Genomic DNA, 15062 nt, shown 5'->3' with positions numbered 1-15062 from the left:
TCACGTGGGAGGGAAGATGACAGCCACGCGGGGGCCGCTGCACGACAGGTGATGGGATGGAACGCCCTCGGAGAGTGAGTGTTGTCACATGAAGTCGCGCATACGCCTCTATGCGGGGCAATTTCAAATAACGTGTATTCCAGCATTTCGATGTTCAATACTGAGTTATAACGTACGACTTCACACGAATTAACGAAGAAACTTGGTAATGTACGGTATGCACTTCCTTCTCCTATAAAATAATGCGATCCGGTCCGAGCGAACTATACCTTTAAGAACGGCCGCTGCTTGCCCTCCTGCTAGGCTTACTGGAGCTGCAAATTGGTAGGACTTGTTAGGATTCACAAACTTACCAATTTGAAAGAAGGAAAGAAGGAACTGGAGGAAAGTAAAAAGGAGGAATATAGAACATGCCGATTGAATTCCACGAAAAAGTGAAAGCAGAATCAATGACTGGCCGTGTGTAAACTCTCCCTAGGCTTTCCGGCGTCATTTTCTTCGCGCGGTCGCTTCGAGATCAGCTTGTAAAGTCGCGGATACGTACGTCCAGATGTTGTCAAACTGGCTCCCAAAAATACAGTTAGGAAAAGGCGGCTTGTTCATTGCCATTGTGCCTTCGTGATGCGTTCAAATCTCCTATAAACCTTATCGACCTTCCTTTCACCCGACATTCAGCACAAGCAGAACTTCCTCTAACCTCTTCCCCGTTCCTCCTCCTTTTCTCTCCTTCATCTCCTCCTTCCACTAACAAAAGCGCTCGCACACGTGAGCCTGCGAGGCTGATCGCGCTCTCCACCACAGCTATATTAGTGTGCTATGACGATAGTGTTTACACAGGAAACAGGAGTCGCTTTTATTACTGGGTGATGGCACAGCCTATCGTGATTGGGATCGTTAGCGCCGTTAGCACATGACAGCTGTTTCGGCCTTCTTGGGCCTGTTCAGCAGTGCTCAAGTGGACAGCGTTTGAGTGGGTGGCGTCAGAAGGCCACATGGAACGTGATATCCTCCCGTCAGGATGAGGGGCTCACCACTGAAAACCCAGTGCGAGGACAGTGAAGTCAATTAACACCGAGTCCCAAGTCCCAACAAGTCTTACTTACCTCCCTAACGTCGCGTCACCAACGTCAGCGTTTGGTGTCGTGCTCTGTCTGTCGGGCTTCCTGAAAACGCGTACACTTTGAGACAACTAACCTTTGCTAATTGAAAATTTGGAGCACGGTACTACGAGCAGTGCACTAAACACACGTGGTTAGAAATGGTTTTTCAGCAACTCTGAGTCCTGCAGCGGCGCGATACAGGTTTTCAGGCTCGCTGGCGACGTACGTGTCTTACACGAACAGGAGCCTTAAATTTGGAAATAATTTCTTTTTGGTCGTTACGGCCGATTTGTTAGTGGTCCTCTCTGTTTTGTAGCTCGCCTCTGCTAATTCTCTTCATATACCTTTTTTTTTTAATTTTTCGCTCTAGTCTCGTTTTTCAGCTCATGTATTTCATTACAACAGGACTCGCCGACAACCAGTCGTCAGTGTCACATCTGAGACCTACCTCGCAAACCCAAGCGTCTCACGAAATTCGCTATCAACGCCCTGTACGTGCTGACACCCCCAGCATCGTCAAGCTCCGAACGCTCCCCGGTACAGAAGTTCAAACGCATAATCATCTTTTTCATCCCGGTACTTCTGTTGCTCGGTGTTGTAACCTATTTTGTCATCAAGCACGTCAGCGACCGGAAAGTCTACCTGCTCTGCGATTCGCAAGCTTGTAGCGCGTTCGCTCAGTAGGACCATAAACCACCATCTCAATCCGTGCGACAACTTCTACGCCTTCGTCTGTGACGGTTGGAACAAGGCTCAGTTGAAGTCTGTCTACCGAAGCCACTTGGACTACTTTCTGGCATTGCTAAACGACAATCTCCAGGAAAATGTTCCTCGATATGGGCAGGACTCACATGAAAAGGCGGCAGCATTCTTTCAAGCGTGCAGAATGGCTGCACAGAAGAATCGTGGAGATACGCACGGCTCAGAAGTATTCTCTCTGAAAGCAACGTAGACTGGCCCAGCATCTCCGAGAAGGCGGACGTGCTCTTGTCATTGGTTAGATTTTTCAGGATTCTTAGGGTATCGAACCTTTTGAACATTGAGAACAGTGAAACGTATTGGTCATTCATGGAGGTGGAGCAGAAGCTTCCAACTACAAGAAGAGGGCAGCCGTAATTGAGAACTCAGGAAGATACCAATGGTACTACGAGACATTTCAAAATGCAACAAAAAGTGCACGCACGAGGAAGAATTTATGCTTCCATACTCCGAATTTTTACAAATCGAAGTTGCAATACTCGATGATCTCACAAACTATAACAAGGACACTAGCACGAACCCACCGAAGAACTTGCATGAGCTGGCGAACCTGACAAATGAAATTTCTTACCAGCGTTGGTTAAGACTCGTGACAGAGGAGCTTGTCCTCCCTGCAGATGCCCCGGTATTTATCAGCCAGGATGACTGCGATTACCTACGGGCGTTTAGCGGACTTTTGAACAAGATGGAAGAGAAGTATATTCATACGAAGTAGGCTGGATCATGGTGCAAACAGTGCGCTCCCCTTCATCAATAGGGAAGTTCTGGGCGCCTATGTGGGCGACTTTGACCCGTCCGACGCAGGAAAACGTGGAGATATACAAACCGCAACCTCTGCCTCGACCTCACTGAAACCTACATGGGGTGGTCGATCTATGTGAAGTTTTCGGAGGTGTACGCTCCAAGCGCCTCTATAAGAGAAGTGCGTAAGATAATCGATGACATTGGCAAAGTCGCTTTTATTAGGACCGGGGCTGCAGAAGACAGTATGGGTGCAGGTTATGTCAACTCTTCATTGCGAGAACAGTTGCACTTGATGACGAAGTACCAAGACCGCTTTGAGGATTCCAATTTTCTGAGCGCCACATTCTTCAACATCAGTGACATGGGTCCTTTCATCTTCCAGAACTGGCGCAGAGTTGTTAACGATTTCCTCACGCGCGGAAACCTGACCCTTTGGAAGTTGGTCAGCACACGTTTCATATTTGGATTACTCGCCACTAGTGAGGCCTACAGTCTTTACAATGAAGCTGAACACATGTACTTGTTACCGCCCTACGCGGTGATGCTTCCACTGTACGACATTAGCGTCATGAGTGCAGTCAAGCACGCTGCCTTAGGATCAGTCATCGCCTCGGCGGCCATCGCTATGACCGAGTCTTCCAACAGGAGCAAAGGCTCAGTCAGAAATCAATCTCTTGACGAGCACACTAACAAACAAGTGCGTGATGCGGCAGCTGCGCTAGAGGTAGCCTGGGGAGCATACAGGAAGGCAACGGAATATGCTGAGGATGTTCGACTTCGTCATCTGCCACATTTGTCGTCCGACGCAATCTTTTTTGTCGCTACGTGTTATATTCTGTGTGGCCAGCCTGCTAACACTTACCCTGCATTGCGATGCAACGAGCCCTTGGAACATCGACCTCAGTTCACTCGAACTTTTTCTTGTTATGATGTCTCTTTTAATGATCCTGAGTTGAAGCTCTACGACCTACGTCCTCTGTAGATGTCACCTTTATTCTGTATGAGATCGCAACGTGACCAAAGCTAGTGTATATGGCATGCTAGGAAATAATATTGCCAAGTTAAATATATGCACGAGGAGATAACTCCTAACGGTTTCGTTGTGCTTTCTTAACTGGGGTGACGTCAGGGAGCAATGTCTGGATTGGTATTGGTTCGCGTACATAACACCGCTAGCGTCGAAGTGCAGAACCGCGATACCTTTTCAAACTTTTCAAATCTGCCTGATATAACAGACTGTTGTTCTTCTGGGCCTAGAAGAGCAGTCTATGTTAAACATATCAGCGGCTGTCGTCCTGAGGCAATTCCCGTCACACATATACTGTGGTATTAACTTTCGATAGGTTTCTGTGGTCATTGGACTCCACAGTATAGATTTTCTTTTCAAACAACACCATGGCTAAGCCGTCCTACCAATAAACATTTACAAAGAATTGGTGAAAAATATAGAACCGCACTTCAGTCTCGAGAGGTCGAAATTTACACAAAAGCCGAAAACTATATTACGAAGGAAGACGCCGAGAGGACGGACCTTATCCACATGGACAGGGTTTCGTGGCACAGGATGACAAATCTTTGCCCAAGCAATGTGCCAAAGGAGATTTCTTTGCCCAAACTGCATAATTGCATAATTGCATAATTTTCAGACGAGTAACTGCAGAGTGTGTGGATATTTTTTTAGGTAAAAACTTCCGCAGATTGGTAGACCGGAGTATGTTTTTTTTAAAGAACTGAGGGGTGATCGAGCAGGTCACCTGGATCATTCGGCGTAGAATGATTCCGATGTAAACAGAAGTCTCTAATTTGTGACATCGGAACGTCAAGGTTCAATTTCGTTCATTTACAATGCGCCTTTTGCGCTGTCCTCAAATTAGTAATTTATGCAGCTTCCCGTACGCCTTCTCATACCCCTGCAAAAAAGAACTGCGAGAGATCCCCTGAAATTTTGCGAGATTGCGCAATATTTCGTCTAAAGCATGTAAAGACAACCCCTAGAGAAGCCCCCCCCCCCCCCCCCCGCAGAATGGTAGGGGATACAAAAAATTAGGTCTCAAGTGACTGCAGTGAAAGACCTTATGGAATAGACACAACCTGATGTACTTTCGGCGTAGCGCCAGGTCAGATAGACCAAGAGGTAGTTTTATTAAAGGGATACTAGAGGGATAACAGTAAATGTTAGGGATGAAACGAGCAGCACGGTTCTATAATGACTCAGGCAGGACATTATGCAAGGTAAGATGAGATACGCACCCATACGCACCAAGCGCATTCTCATTGAGGGCGTATCAGCGTGTATACGCAAATTTTTTCACCAATGGTGTCGCATGCTTGAGGTTGCGACGTGTGAAACCGAGTCTACGATTTGTGTGACTTGCAATTGATGTAACGTGGTTCAACAAGGTACCAATTTGGGACTGTTGGTCACACATAATGAAATCGCTAAGACAGTGCTAAAAACAAATAATGACCACACCGAACGAACGCGATGCACTTTCAACAAAGGTCCAGTGCAGTGCGTCCGTCCGTCCGACCGTCCGGTGTCATCTTTATTTGTTTTTAGCACTGTTTTAGCGGTTTTATTAACGTGTTTCGTGCATCTCAGAGTAGGAACAAAGATTAAACCCGAGGTGTTTGTAGGAGTTGGACTTCGGGATAGTGGAGTAGAGTTGTTTAATGTGTAATGGGACTGATAGGGCTGCTTTGAACGTGTCACACTAAAGGGATGAACGGTTGAAACACTTCGATATGTTGAGGGCAAGCTTCCAGTTAGAACGCCGCGGGAAGATGTAATTTAGGTCGCGTTGAAGGGTGAAATGATCGGTGAGAGAAAATGTACTACGGTAGAGTGCACAGTAGAGCACTGCACGGGCCCGGGCTTTGTGTTTTTTTATGCGGGCCTTGGCCGAGCTCGGGATTCGGCACCTAGCCCGGCCGGGTGCGGGCTTGACAACGCCGGCCATGGTCGGGCACGTACGCGAACATATTTCGTGAGTCTGCACAACTGAATTTTTTTACCTCCCGCACATGTTTTACCTTCCCCACATTGCTACCACCCTCGGCCGGGATCGAACCCGCGAGCTTGAGCTCAGCAAGCAGCACGTTACCGACTGACCTACCGAGGCCGATCCGCCGTGCTAGCCCGATCCGTTCGGGTGTACCTCCTCACTCTCCACCAATTAGCCGCGTCCTTTGCCTCGCTGCGCTGTGCTGTTTAATAAATCTAAATACGCCTCCGGGCTTCGAGAACATTTAGAGCGGAGGCGTGCTGGGACCGGGCCTGAGCATCAAAACAGTCGGTTACGGGTTAGGTCTGGGCCGGCGGAGTTGTGTTCGGCCGGGCCCGGCTCTAAATCTATAGAACACGTCGGGCTTGGGCCGGGCACGGGCCTGAAAATTGGGCCCGTGCAGTGCTCTAGTACACATCTGCGAACAGACAAATGCTTGAAGACGTGCTAATCGGTAGTTCGTCAATAAAAATAGGAAAAATAAGAGGACGGAGTACTGACCCTTGCGGTACGCTAGACAGGACAGGAAGTGGTGATGAGAGGGAATCATCGCCCAGTGTCACCTGTGAACGACTGTATGCAATAGTTTTTGAACCAGTTTTGTAGAAGAGGATGAAGATTCAGTAAAGACAACTTTACGAAAATCAAGAAGAATGGCGTCAGTGCGTACGTTATGGTCCAAGTTACACTGTATGTCATGAATAAAGCAGGATAATGGGCCATTTCTGGGTACGCGTATGCGCATGCCCAGCCACTTCTGGTGGCGACCGCCCTGTTTGTTGGCATGAAAACATGTTGTAGGCTGTGATGCGAGTTGACGAAGCTTTTTCTCGCAATGCCTATATATAATGTGTCAACTGCCGAAACATGAAAGGCATAAATGTCGGTGTATGGTTCTTCCGCTTCCCACCGTAAAAGCGTCACCGAACGAAGAGGGAGCTTTGCATTCGCGCCGTTGGGCGCATGAAGAAAGATGGTTTCGAGTGGATGGCGACGAAGAACTAACGTGTCACGCTCTCCGTCCCAAGATCTTTCTCTTTGCGGTGTTTGCGCATGCGGTTTCAAGCTTCTCTCAATGCCTGTAATGTGTTGCGTCGAACTCTACAAGCGTCGCCGTGTAGTTGGCATGAAAACATGAGTGTTACGAATATGCTTTAACAAGATGACGGCAATTGATGTTCTGAGGCTGGAACACAGAAATTCTTCCAATGCCTTAACAACTTTTCGTGTACTTTTTCGGGGTGTATCACGTGTTGAGTGCTTCCACAGGAGCAGGCTGTACCATTCAAACAAATGTTATCCTGCTATATCCTAAAAAAATGCCAGCTACGCCCACGTTGTGTTAATTTGTCATCATCGCTTCGTCCTCTTCTCATCATGTCATCTCTTGACGCCAGGAACGCCTATGACAGCGTAGAGCATTTGGTGCTCCTCCAGGAGTTAGTGAACGCTAACACTCCCCCTTACCTGATTGCTTGGGCCATGGCCTTCCTCTGTGATCGCTCGTTCTTCTGCTCTGCTGGTTCCTTACTTTCTTCATCTTACCCCCAGAGTAGGGGTGTCCCCAAGGATCGGTGCTCTCTCCATATTATTCAATGTTTTGATGAGCTCGCCTCCCATGCGACCCGAGCATTACAACGTTTACGTATGCGGACGACATGCTTTCGTTGCTTCGGTGCCCTCATTGTCGGAGTTGTACGCTAAGCTTCAAGCCTACCTGGACACCCTGGCAGCCTGGATGAGCTTTATGCACCTTTCCCTGAATGTGGACAAGTCGGCCATGCTCGTGTTCCCGCTGGACACTCCAGTCACCATCGACTTGCAAGCTTGGCCTGCAATCGGTCCGTCCAAGTTAAGCAGCTCAAGTACTTGGGGACGTGGTACGACGACCGCTGAGCTGGCGTCACCAGATAGATCACTTGTGTCTAAAGGCAACGAAGGCAATCGGCGTCCTCCACCGGTGCTCTAGCCCCCGTGTCGGCATGCGTAGGGATGCCCTGCTCTACGTGTACCGTTCTTACGTGCGACCATTTTGGAGTTTGGTGCAGTCCTTTTTTCCTCTCTGCCTGACTGGCGACTAACCAAACTGTACATTTTGGAGCGGCGGAAAACCTCCTCCTCAGCTGGGGCCTTCCCGGTATTCGGCTAATGATGCACTTCTCCTTGAGGCCCTGTTGCCTTCTCTCAAGGCTCGGTTCCGGCTACTTACTGTGAGCATCTTCCTGTCCTCAGCGCCAGAACCCCCTTGCGCTGTCAATAATGCGGCTCTCATGGATGCTCGGCTGTGGTTAACTCGGCAGTGGCACCGTAGAAATACTCCGCAATTAGTTTTCGCCAAGCAACTCCTTCTGCCATTAAGGTTTCGCTCTTGGATGTCCTCCCACTTGGGGCCTCGCTGGACCCTCCCTCTGTGTGTGTCATTGACATCTTCCCCACGAGTGTTCGGCATGCTCCTTTGCGTACTCTGCAGACAGTGCTAACGAACCATCTTCATGAATTTCCGCTACATCTTGTGGTCACAACTGACGCCTCTGTCTCAGAGGAGCGCTCTGGGGTGGACCTTTTCTTCCCTCAGCTTGACTTTCAGTTCCCGGTGCGGCTCCCAGATTTCACACCCTCCATTTCATAGCGAGTTCCTCGCATGATTCTAGCTCTCAAAAGGGTCCCGCCCACCTGGGAAAGGGTGCACTTGCTTTCAGACTCCACTCTCAGTCGTTTCCGCTTTGGCGACCCCTTCCCAGAACTTGCTCTCCATTCTGCTTACGCTCGCTCACTCGCACATACGCGATATCATCATAACGTGGGTTCCTGGTCACCGTGGGCTTGCTGTAAACGAGACCGCTGACTCCCTCGCAAAAATGTCCTCTCTGGGGCGGTTATTGGCCTGCTGCCTACCCTTGCACATGTGTGTGCCGCCAGATACAAACATTTTGCACGGCTATCCTCTGGCCCCATTTTGCGCCCTAAGTACGCCCATCTGTGCTACCCGTGGAAGCCGAATTCCTGCCTTTCTCGGCAGTCAGAGGTCTCGCTGACGCGCGCTCGCTGCCTCGCCCTCCCCCTCAACTTCTATCTTCACCGAGCCGGCTGCTCTTCATCCCCCGCGTGTCCCCACTGTGGCCAGGACGAGACGTAGAGCACTTCCTCATGCAATGCAGCTTTTACGCTAGGCTTCGAGAGGCCTATCTAAGTCTTCACTCCGTCTGCTGGGGGTTCCCGTGTCCCTAGCAGCCCTCCTTTCGTTTGGAGCCTCCAGCACTTCCAGCTGGGATAGGTCGGTAGCGATTGGGCTTGCACATTTCCTTTCTCGCTCGCGCCGCTTCTAGCCCACCTTTGCATCATCCCACCTTTGCATCCACAATCACCCATTGAGTGTTACCACGTGCACGCCGAAGGAGCTCATTAGGTCTGAGAAATTCCGGTGGCTCCCTCGCACGAGGCGAGTCAAAGCAACATAAGTCTGAAAAGGGTGCCGAAGGTTACAATGACATCTGATTGCTTTGGTTTACCCCAAGTATAACTTCGTGCCACACTTTCAGTGTAGAGTATCCAACTCCGCGGGTTCTTACTTACCTGGAATGGAAAGCTATGGTCAAACACACAGCCACGCATCTACACTGACTACTACACAATGACCCTACTACAATGTCTACTACTAATGAATACTACAATGCCTCTACATGTCAATTATGCAAATAACCACGACATGCACGATGCTTGCCCTTGTGCCATGGAGCCAAAACAAGCGAACTTCATCACTTCCACCACTTCAACCATTACATTCTCCACCAACCTTCACATTCTCCACCCAAATTGTCACCGTCAAGTCATAGTACAGTTGGACATCCTCATAGCCCTGGCCGATCTCCCTTGGGGCTAATGGCCATTCTTCTTCTTCTTCATCCTCGGGGAAATGGCCGTTATCCACTAAGGGCGATTGGCCAGTACCAGATGGGGGTCATGGCCATTCTCCGTGGGACGAAGAAGAAGGAAGAAGAACGACGCGTACGTGGAAATGGTCCATTGGATATCACAAGAGTAGACCTTATCGCACATTTCCCCAGGGCGTCAGTCGTGACGTTGCCCACATACGTGAGGCCGACAACGGCAAGCCCTATCACCATCACCACCACCACCACCACCTTAGTGGATAACGGCCATTTCCCCGAGGATGAAGAAGAAGCAGAAGAGTAGACCTTGCAGAAAGCCGTGTTGATTACTATGAAAGAAATGATTACAGTTAAGGTGAGTAAAAATACATGAGAAAACGATGTGTTTCTAGCATTTTAGACGGGATGATAATCAATGAAATCGGGCTGTAATTAGAAGAAAGCTACAAGCGCGTGTTTCTAGTATCGAGGTCAGCGCGGTCAGTGCACCACCGCGCGTGCTCAGCCGTTCAGTACGAAGCCAGAATTGACTCACTCGGTATCACCTTGCTGTTCTTCCATTTTGACCACTTTGAAGCCATCCAGGCTACCCTGCATCAAGTCATTATGGCGGTAAGTACTCTGCCTCCTCGTTTGAGATCAGGAATGCTACCGTTACACTGCGCCGTTGGTTCTTGGACTTTGGAAGCTTATGTGTTTGTGTCAGCGCGTGTAGTTCCGTAGACGGGCTTATGGCTTTTTCTAATTAGCCGGAGTGTTGAGAAGCGAAGTAATGCATTAAAGTGAGACATGACCATATAGCGAATATAAAAAAAGAATTACAAGAATGTGTGGTCTAGAAGTTTTTTATATGCATCGGAACAACCCCATCTGATGCACCTCTGGCGCTGGAGAAACACGGGAGTGCAAAGCCTAACGAATTCGAAACTTCTCATCTTGCGAAAGGTAGGGGGCTAAATCACCTCACTTTAGTGAGGTTAGGTCAAGTTAGGTTCTACAGACATGGGGGGGGGGGGGGGGGGCTCGCAGTACGCGGTGCGGGCGTCGAGACTGTGCCTCGGGTTTAGGTCAGAGGGGTCCTCAATCAAGATGGCGGATTGCCTCGAAGAAACGAGCGATAAAATTCAATTTTTGTATGTTTGGGACGTTATACGACGTTGATTTTTGTTTTATTTCTATTTCGTCAGTTCTTTTCTCATCTTTCTAGTAAAACCATCCGTTACTTGATGTCTACTTCCGTTTGTTTAAAAAGCCATAAGCCCCGCTACGGAACTACATCCGTAGCGAAGAACACGCACGTTACCTCACGAAACTATACAGCCGGCAATGCAACCGGCATCCACGCATCCAAACGACAGTTTGCGGAATCTTTTTCCAGCCATTGTCATTGTATACTAGTGAATGTACTTTATAATACAAAGGGGTAAATCTGGCATAAGCTTTCTGTCTGTAAAAAAAAAAAAAGACTGAGGTGGTCTTGGCAAATTTCGGAGATCAAAATTCAAGTTCTCGTGAATTACATTTGACAAACGCGCGTAACAGATAAATCTCCCCCGAGCTAAATAGCGTTGTTCCCACAATGTTGACAAGTCTTTCAATACGATTTTTTTTATCAAACACCCTGCATATATAGTTTTTTCGGGTTCTATGCTTTTTCAAAATCGCGGTTTAACTTCAGTAACTGCAACATACGTTAAAATCGTGCGATATTACCTGGAAAAGTCGATTTTCGGGTTGAAAATGAGCCAAAAAAAAGGGCGCATAGAACACCAGATGCCGAGCGACTGTGCGTAGCGCTCTCCCGTGGGATGACGTTTCCGGAGTTTTTCGGCTGTTACCCAGAGTTACATATCTGTGCAATCGGTGATTTTACTGGTTTTACCGTAAAGCACTAGGGCTTAAATATACGGGCTGTTTCACCTAACGTTTTAAAAAATCGTATTGAAAAATCTGGTTGTCTGAACGTTATGGACTCAACGCTGCATAATCTCGGGGGAGATTTTGTCATGACTTTGGACTCGGAGCACTTTTATTAATTTGATTCGAGAGAAATTGAATTTTCCCGAATTGGGGAGAACGTAGATGTGGTAGACCTTTCGGGAGACGTCGTGTCCTCACGTAATATATGAAACTATATAAAATATATGTGAAGCTTTCTTATACTTTCTAAAACAGAACTTCACAAAATAGCACGCTCTTAACCAATCACCATCTCGAATAACATAAAAAAAAAAGGGGCACGTCCCGCCCTTTCCACAAATTGTGAGTGACAAAGGTATTCTGTGCAGTGGTTTGCCTCCACCTTGAAGTGTGGTGAAGTTCTTATTTTTATAGTGTACCAACGGACGGGAACACTTCACTCCTCCCGGACGGAGATTTTCCAAGGTGTCCCTTCGACTCCTCGGCCCCACAGGCACACACCCCTAACACTTCATTAAGGCTTCGCAACATAGAACATATATGTTATATAAATAAGTAGGGTAGTAAACAGAAGGCGTCCCTTCCTGCCGAATTCCAACATCGCTCTGCAAAAATACTCAGATACAGGGGCAAATCCCTGCTTCCACCACACTAATCACCCCTGCTACTAAACGGGCTCAATCGTGTCGTTTATTCAGTTACTCTAAAGTATGCCTGGAAGTGGCGTTCATTGCAATGATCAAACTGTAGAGCTCAGTGGTACAAACGGAAGGTTTATTGATATATCTTACTGTCTTCTCTCTTTCAACAAAACAGGCCGTAACTCCAACGAGTCCAAATCCAAAACCGCAGCCAATGAAAATCGTCCAATTTGCTGTCAGGGCTCTGCAATCCTTATCACCACCTGCTCATCCAACAGATCCCCCTCGACCGTTTCCACGAAAGAAAATCATTGGAGTCGTCATTTCTATCATCTCCCTTCTATTGCTCGGAGTTGCCATCTATTTCACCATTGGTGGCAGTACCGTCCGGAAAAGTGTCCACTACTCACTCTGCGATTCACAAGCTTGCAGCGCACTCGAAAACATGCTCCGTAAGACCATCAGCCAACAAATCGACCCGTGCAACAACTTCTATGCCTATGTCTGCGATGGTTGGAACAAAGGGCAGTCCAAGTCTGTTTACCAGAACCATGTGGATAACTTTTTGGAGTTGCTAGCTGAAGGCCTTCAGGAAAATGTTCCTCGCTACGACCAGAGTCCTGACCAGAAGGCGGCAGCCTTCTTCCAGGCGTGCAGGAGAGCTGCAGATGACGAACGTGGAGACATGTTGGGTTTAAGGCAAATACTTCACACAAGCGACGTGCATTGGCCCGTTATTTCTGAGAAACCGGACGTCCTCAGATCACTAGTTCGATTTTACAAGTCTCTCAGGATCAGGAACCTTCTGAACATCGACAAGAACGAAGGCAGCTTGGTCATATCCGGAGGCGCTATGTTAGCTAGTAAATACCAGCGTAGAGCAACATTAATTAAAAACCCGGGAACGTATGACTACAAGACTTACTACGAGACATTTCAAAATGCGACCAAAGGTATCTACATGTCAGAACAAAAATTCCTTCCATATTCTGAATTCGTGGAAGTTGAAGATTCGATACTTGGCAATCTAACAAATTACACCAAGGCAGCCGTCAAAAGCCTTCCGAAGAACCTGAGCGACCTGGCAAACTTAACGGCCGAGATTCCTTACGAGCGCTGGTTAAAACTTGCGACACGAGAACTTGGCCTTTCCGCAAATGCCCCGTGAACATCAGCGACGGGGACAGCGATTACATCCGCGCGTTCAGCGGGCTTTTGAAAATTATCGATGAAAAGTACCTGCACTACGAAGTAGGTTGGATCATGATACAACAGTGCGCCACTTTCATCAATCGACAAGTCCTTAGTGCATATGTCGGCGACTTCGAGCCATTCCAGCCGGGAGGCTTAGCGGATATAACAAACCGCGACTACTGCTTCGTGACTACAGAACACATGCTGGGATGGCCTGTCTACGCCAATTTCTTGAAGGGGAACGTACTAGCGGAGTCGATAAAGGACGTACGTAACATTATCGACGACATTGGCCGCGTTGCTTTTCCTAAGATATACGGAAAGATGACACCAGGTTCACCTTACACGGATTCCGTCTTCCGGAAGAAGCTTGGTTTACTCACGACGTACCAAGACCGATTTGAACACTTCAACTTCAGCGGCGCATTTTCCAAGATCGCCGATATGGGTCCTTACATCTTCCAAAACTGGGAGGAAGTTATTCGGGGCCTCCACACATTTTGGAAATTGATCAGCACGCATTTCATGCCCAGGTTACTCGAAAGACATCTAACGTATAATCTTTACAACGATCTCGAAGGTACATATCTGCTGCCGCCCTACGCTATGATGATGCCACTTTACGACCTTCACGTCATCAAAGCGGTCAAGTATGGTGCTTTGGGGTCCTTGATCGGCTCGGCTGCTTTGGGAATGTCCCATTACTATTGGTCGCTTAACGAAAGTAGAGACTGTATCATGAACACCTCTGCTGACGGCAACTTCAGTGAGCAGGTGCTTCATCCAGCAGGTGCGGTACGCGTAACCTGGGAGGCGTACCGGAACTCTGTGGGTCCTGCTGACGACGTTCGACTGCGTGGTTTGCCTGACTTAACGTCTGCCGAGGTTTTTTTCGTGACCACATGTTATATTCTGTGCGGCCTGCCTAAAGAAGCTCACCCCGAATTCCGGTGCAACGAGCCCTTAAAACACCTCAAGGAATTTTCTGAAGCTTTCGGCTGCCGACGGAATACAGCTATGAATCCTGACGAGAAGTGCAAGCTGTTTCCAACGTCATGAGCCTAAGCCACCTTTCTTACTTGCCGATCGATATCGGCAAGTATCGATACCATACTCTGAAATAATCTGAATGGAGTGTCATGTAACTCTCAAATATGTTCTCTTGAAGCGGTATCAATAACACATATATTGCTTTTCTTTTCCTTCTTGGTCTGATCTTTCGTCCAATAGGTCACATGATCTGCTTAGAACGCAAGCGTGAACGAAAGGCTTCGCTTGGGATATTAATCTTATCACTACTCTAAATATCAGACATTAGTCCTCATCCCTTAGCAGGCTGGACAGCATGCGTGACGTTCGAGATGTAGTATATTTTTCAATTTATTCTTCCACTGTTTATAGTATAGTCCTTGTTTTTCATCCACTAGTAATCACGGTGCGCATCATCTTCCACAGCGACTTGTAGCGAACTGTAGGCTCGCCTTAGCTCCTCCGTGTTACGCGGTTGTTTCCAGAGCGCACCTATGTTTGAATAAAATGGAACTCGTGTTGTGTTATCAGTTTTGCGTCCTGTACTACACGCATCACCACCAGAAATGGGGTGCGGCTATTCGTGCATGTTCAGCAAGGGAGTGAGATTCGTCGACAAACCTTACCCTACGAACCTTGAGGAGGGCTACATACTGTCACAGCACTGTTAGCACTGTCACAACGAAGAGGACATTTTATGATTCCGCGTCAAAGGAACACAGTTCCTAGGCAAAGGCGTCGACCGCGAAATATCCGTTGTCATCGACGACAGCAGTTTCT

General features: G+C 48.1%; 1 protein-coding gene across 2 annotated transcripts; it reads left to right on the top strand.

The window, feature by feature from the left end:
- Positions 1-9669: 9669 nt before the first annotated feature.
- LOC135386183 (uncharacterized) lies at positions 9670-14812 on the top strand. 2 transcript variants are annotated; one of them, XM_064615958.1, is made up of 3 exons: positions 9670-9853; positions 10076-10110; positions 12235-14812. In XM_064615958.1, exons 2-3 carry the CDS (start codon positions 10105-10107, stop codon positions 13225-13227), a joined length of 999 nt encoding a protein of 332 aa, XP_064472028.1. In that variant the 5' UTR covers positions 9670-9853; positions 10076-10104; the 3' UTR covers positions 13228-14812. The 2 variants fall into 2 exon arrangements, with proteins under 2 accessions (XP_064472028.1, XP_064472027.1); XM_064615957.1 differs by lacking the exon at positions 9670-9853 and having other exon boundaries at positions 9924-10110.
- Positions 14813-15062: the final 250 nt, after the last annotated feature.

This window comes from Ornithodoros turicata, chromosome 2, assembly GCF_037126465.1.
Source record: "Ornithodoros turicata isolate Travis chromosome 2, ASM3712646v1, whole genome shotgun sequence".
In the NCBI taxonomy this organism is placed as follows: Eukaryota; Metazoa; Arthropoda; class Arachnida; order Ixodida; family Argasidae; genus Ornithodoros; species Ornithodoros turicata.
Note: the sequence above shows the minus strand (reverse complement) of the source record. Positions and strands in the feature narration are given on the sequence as shown.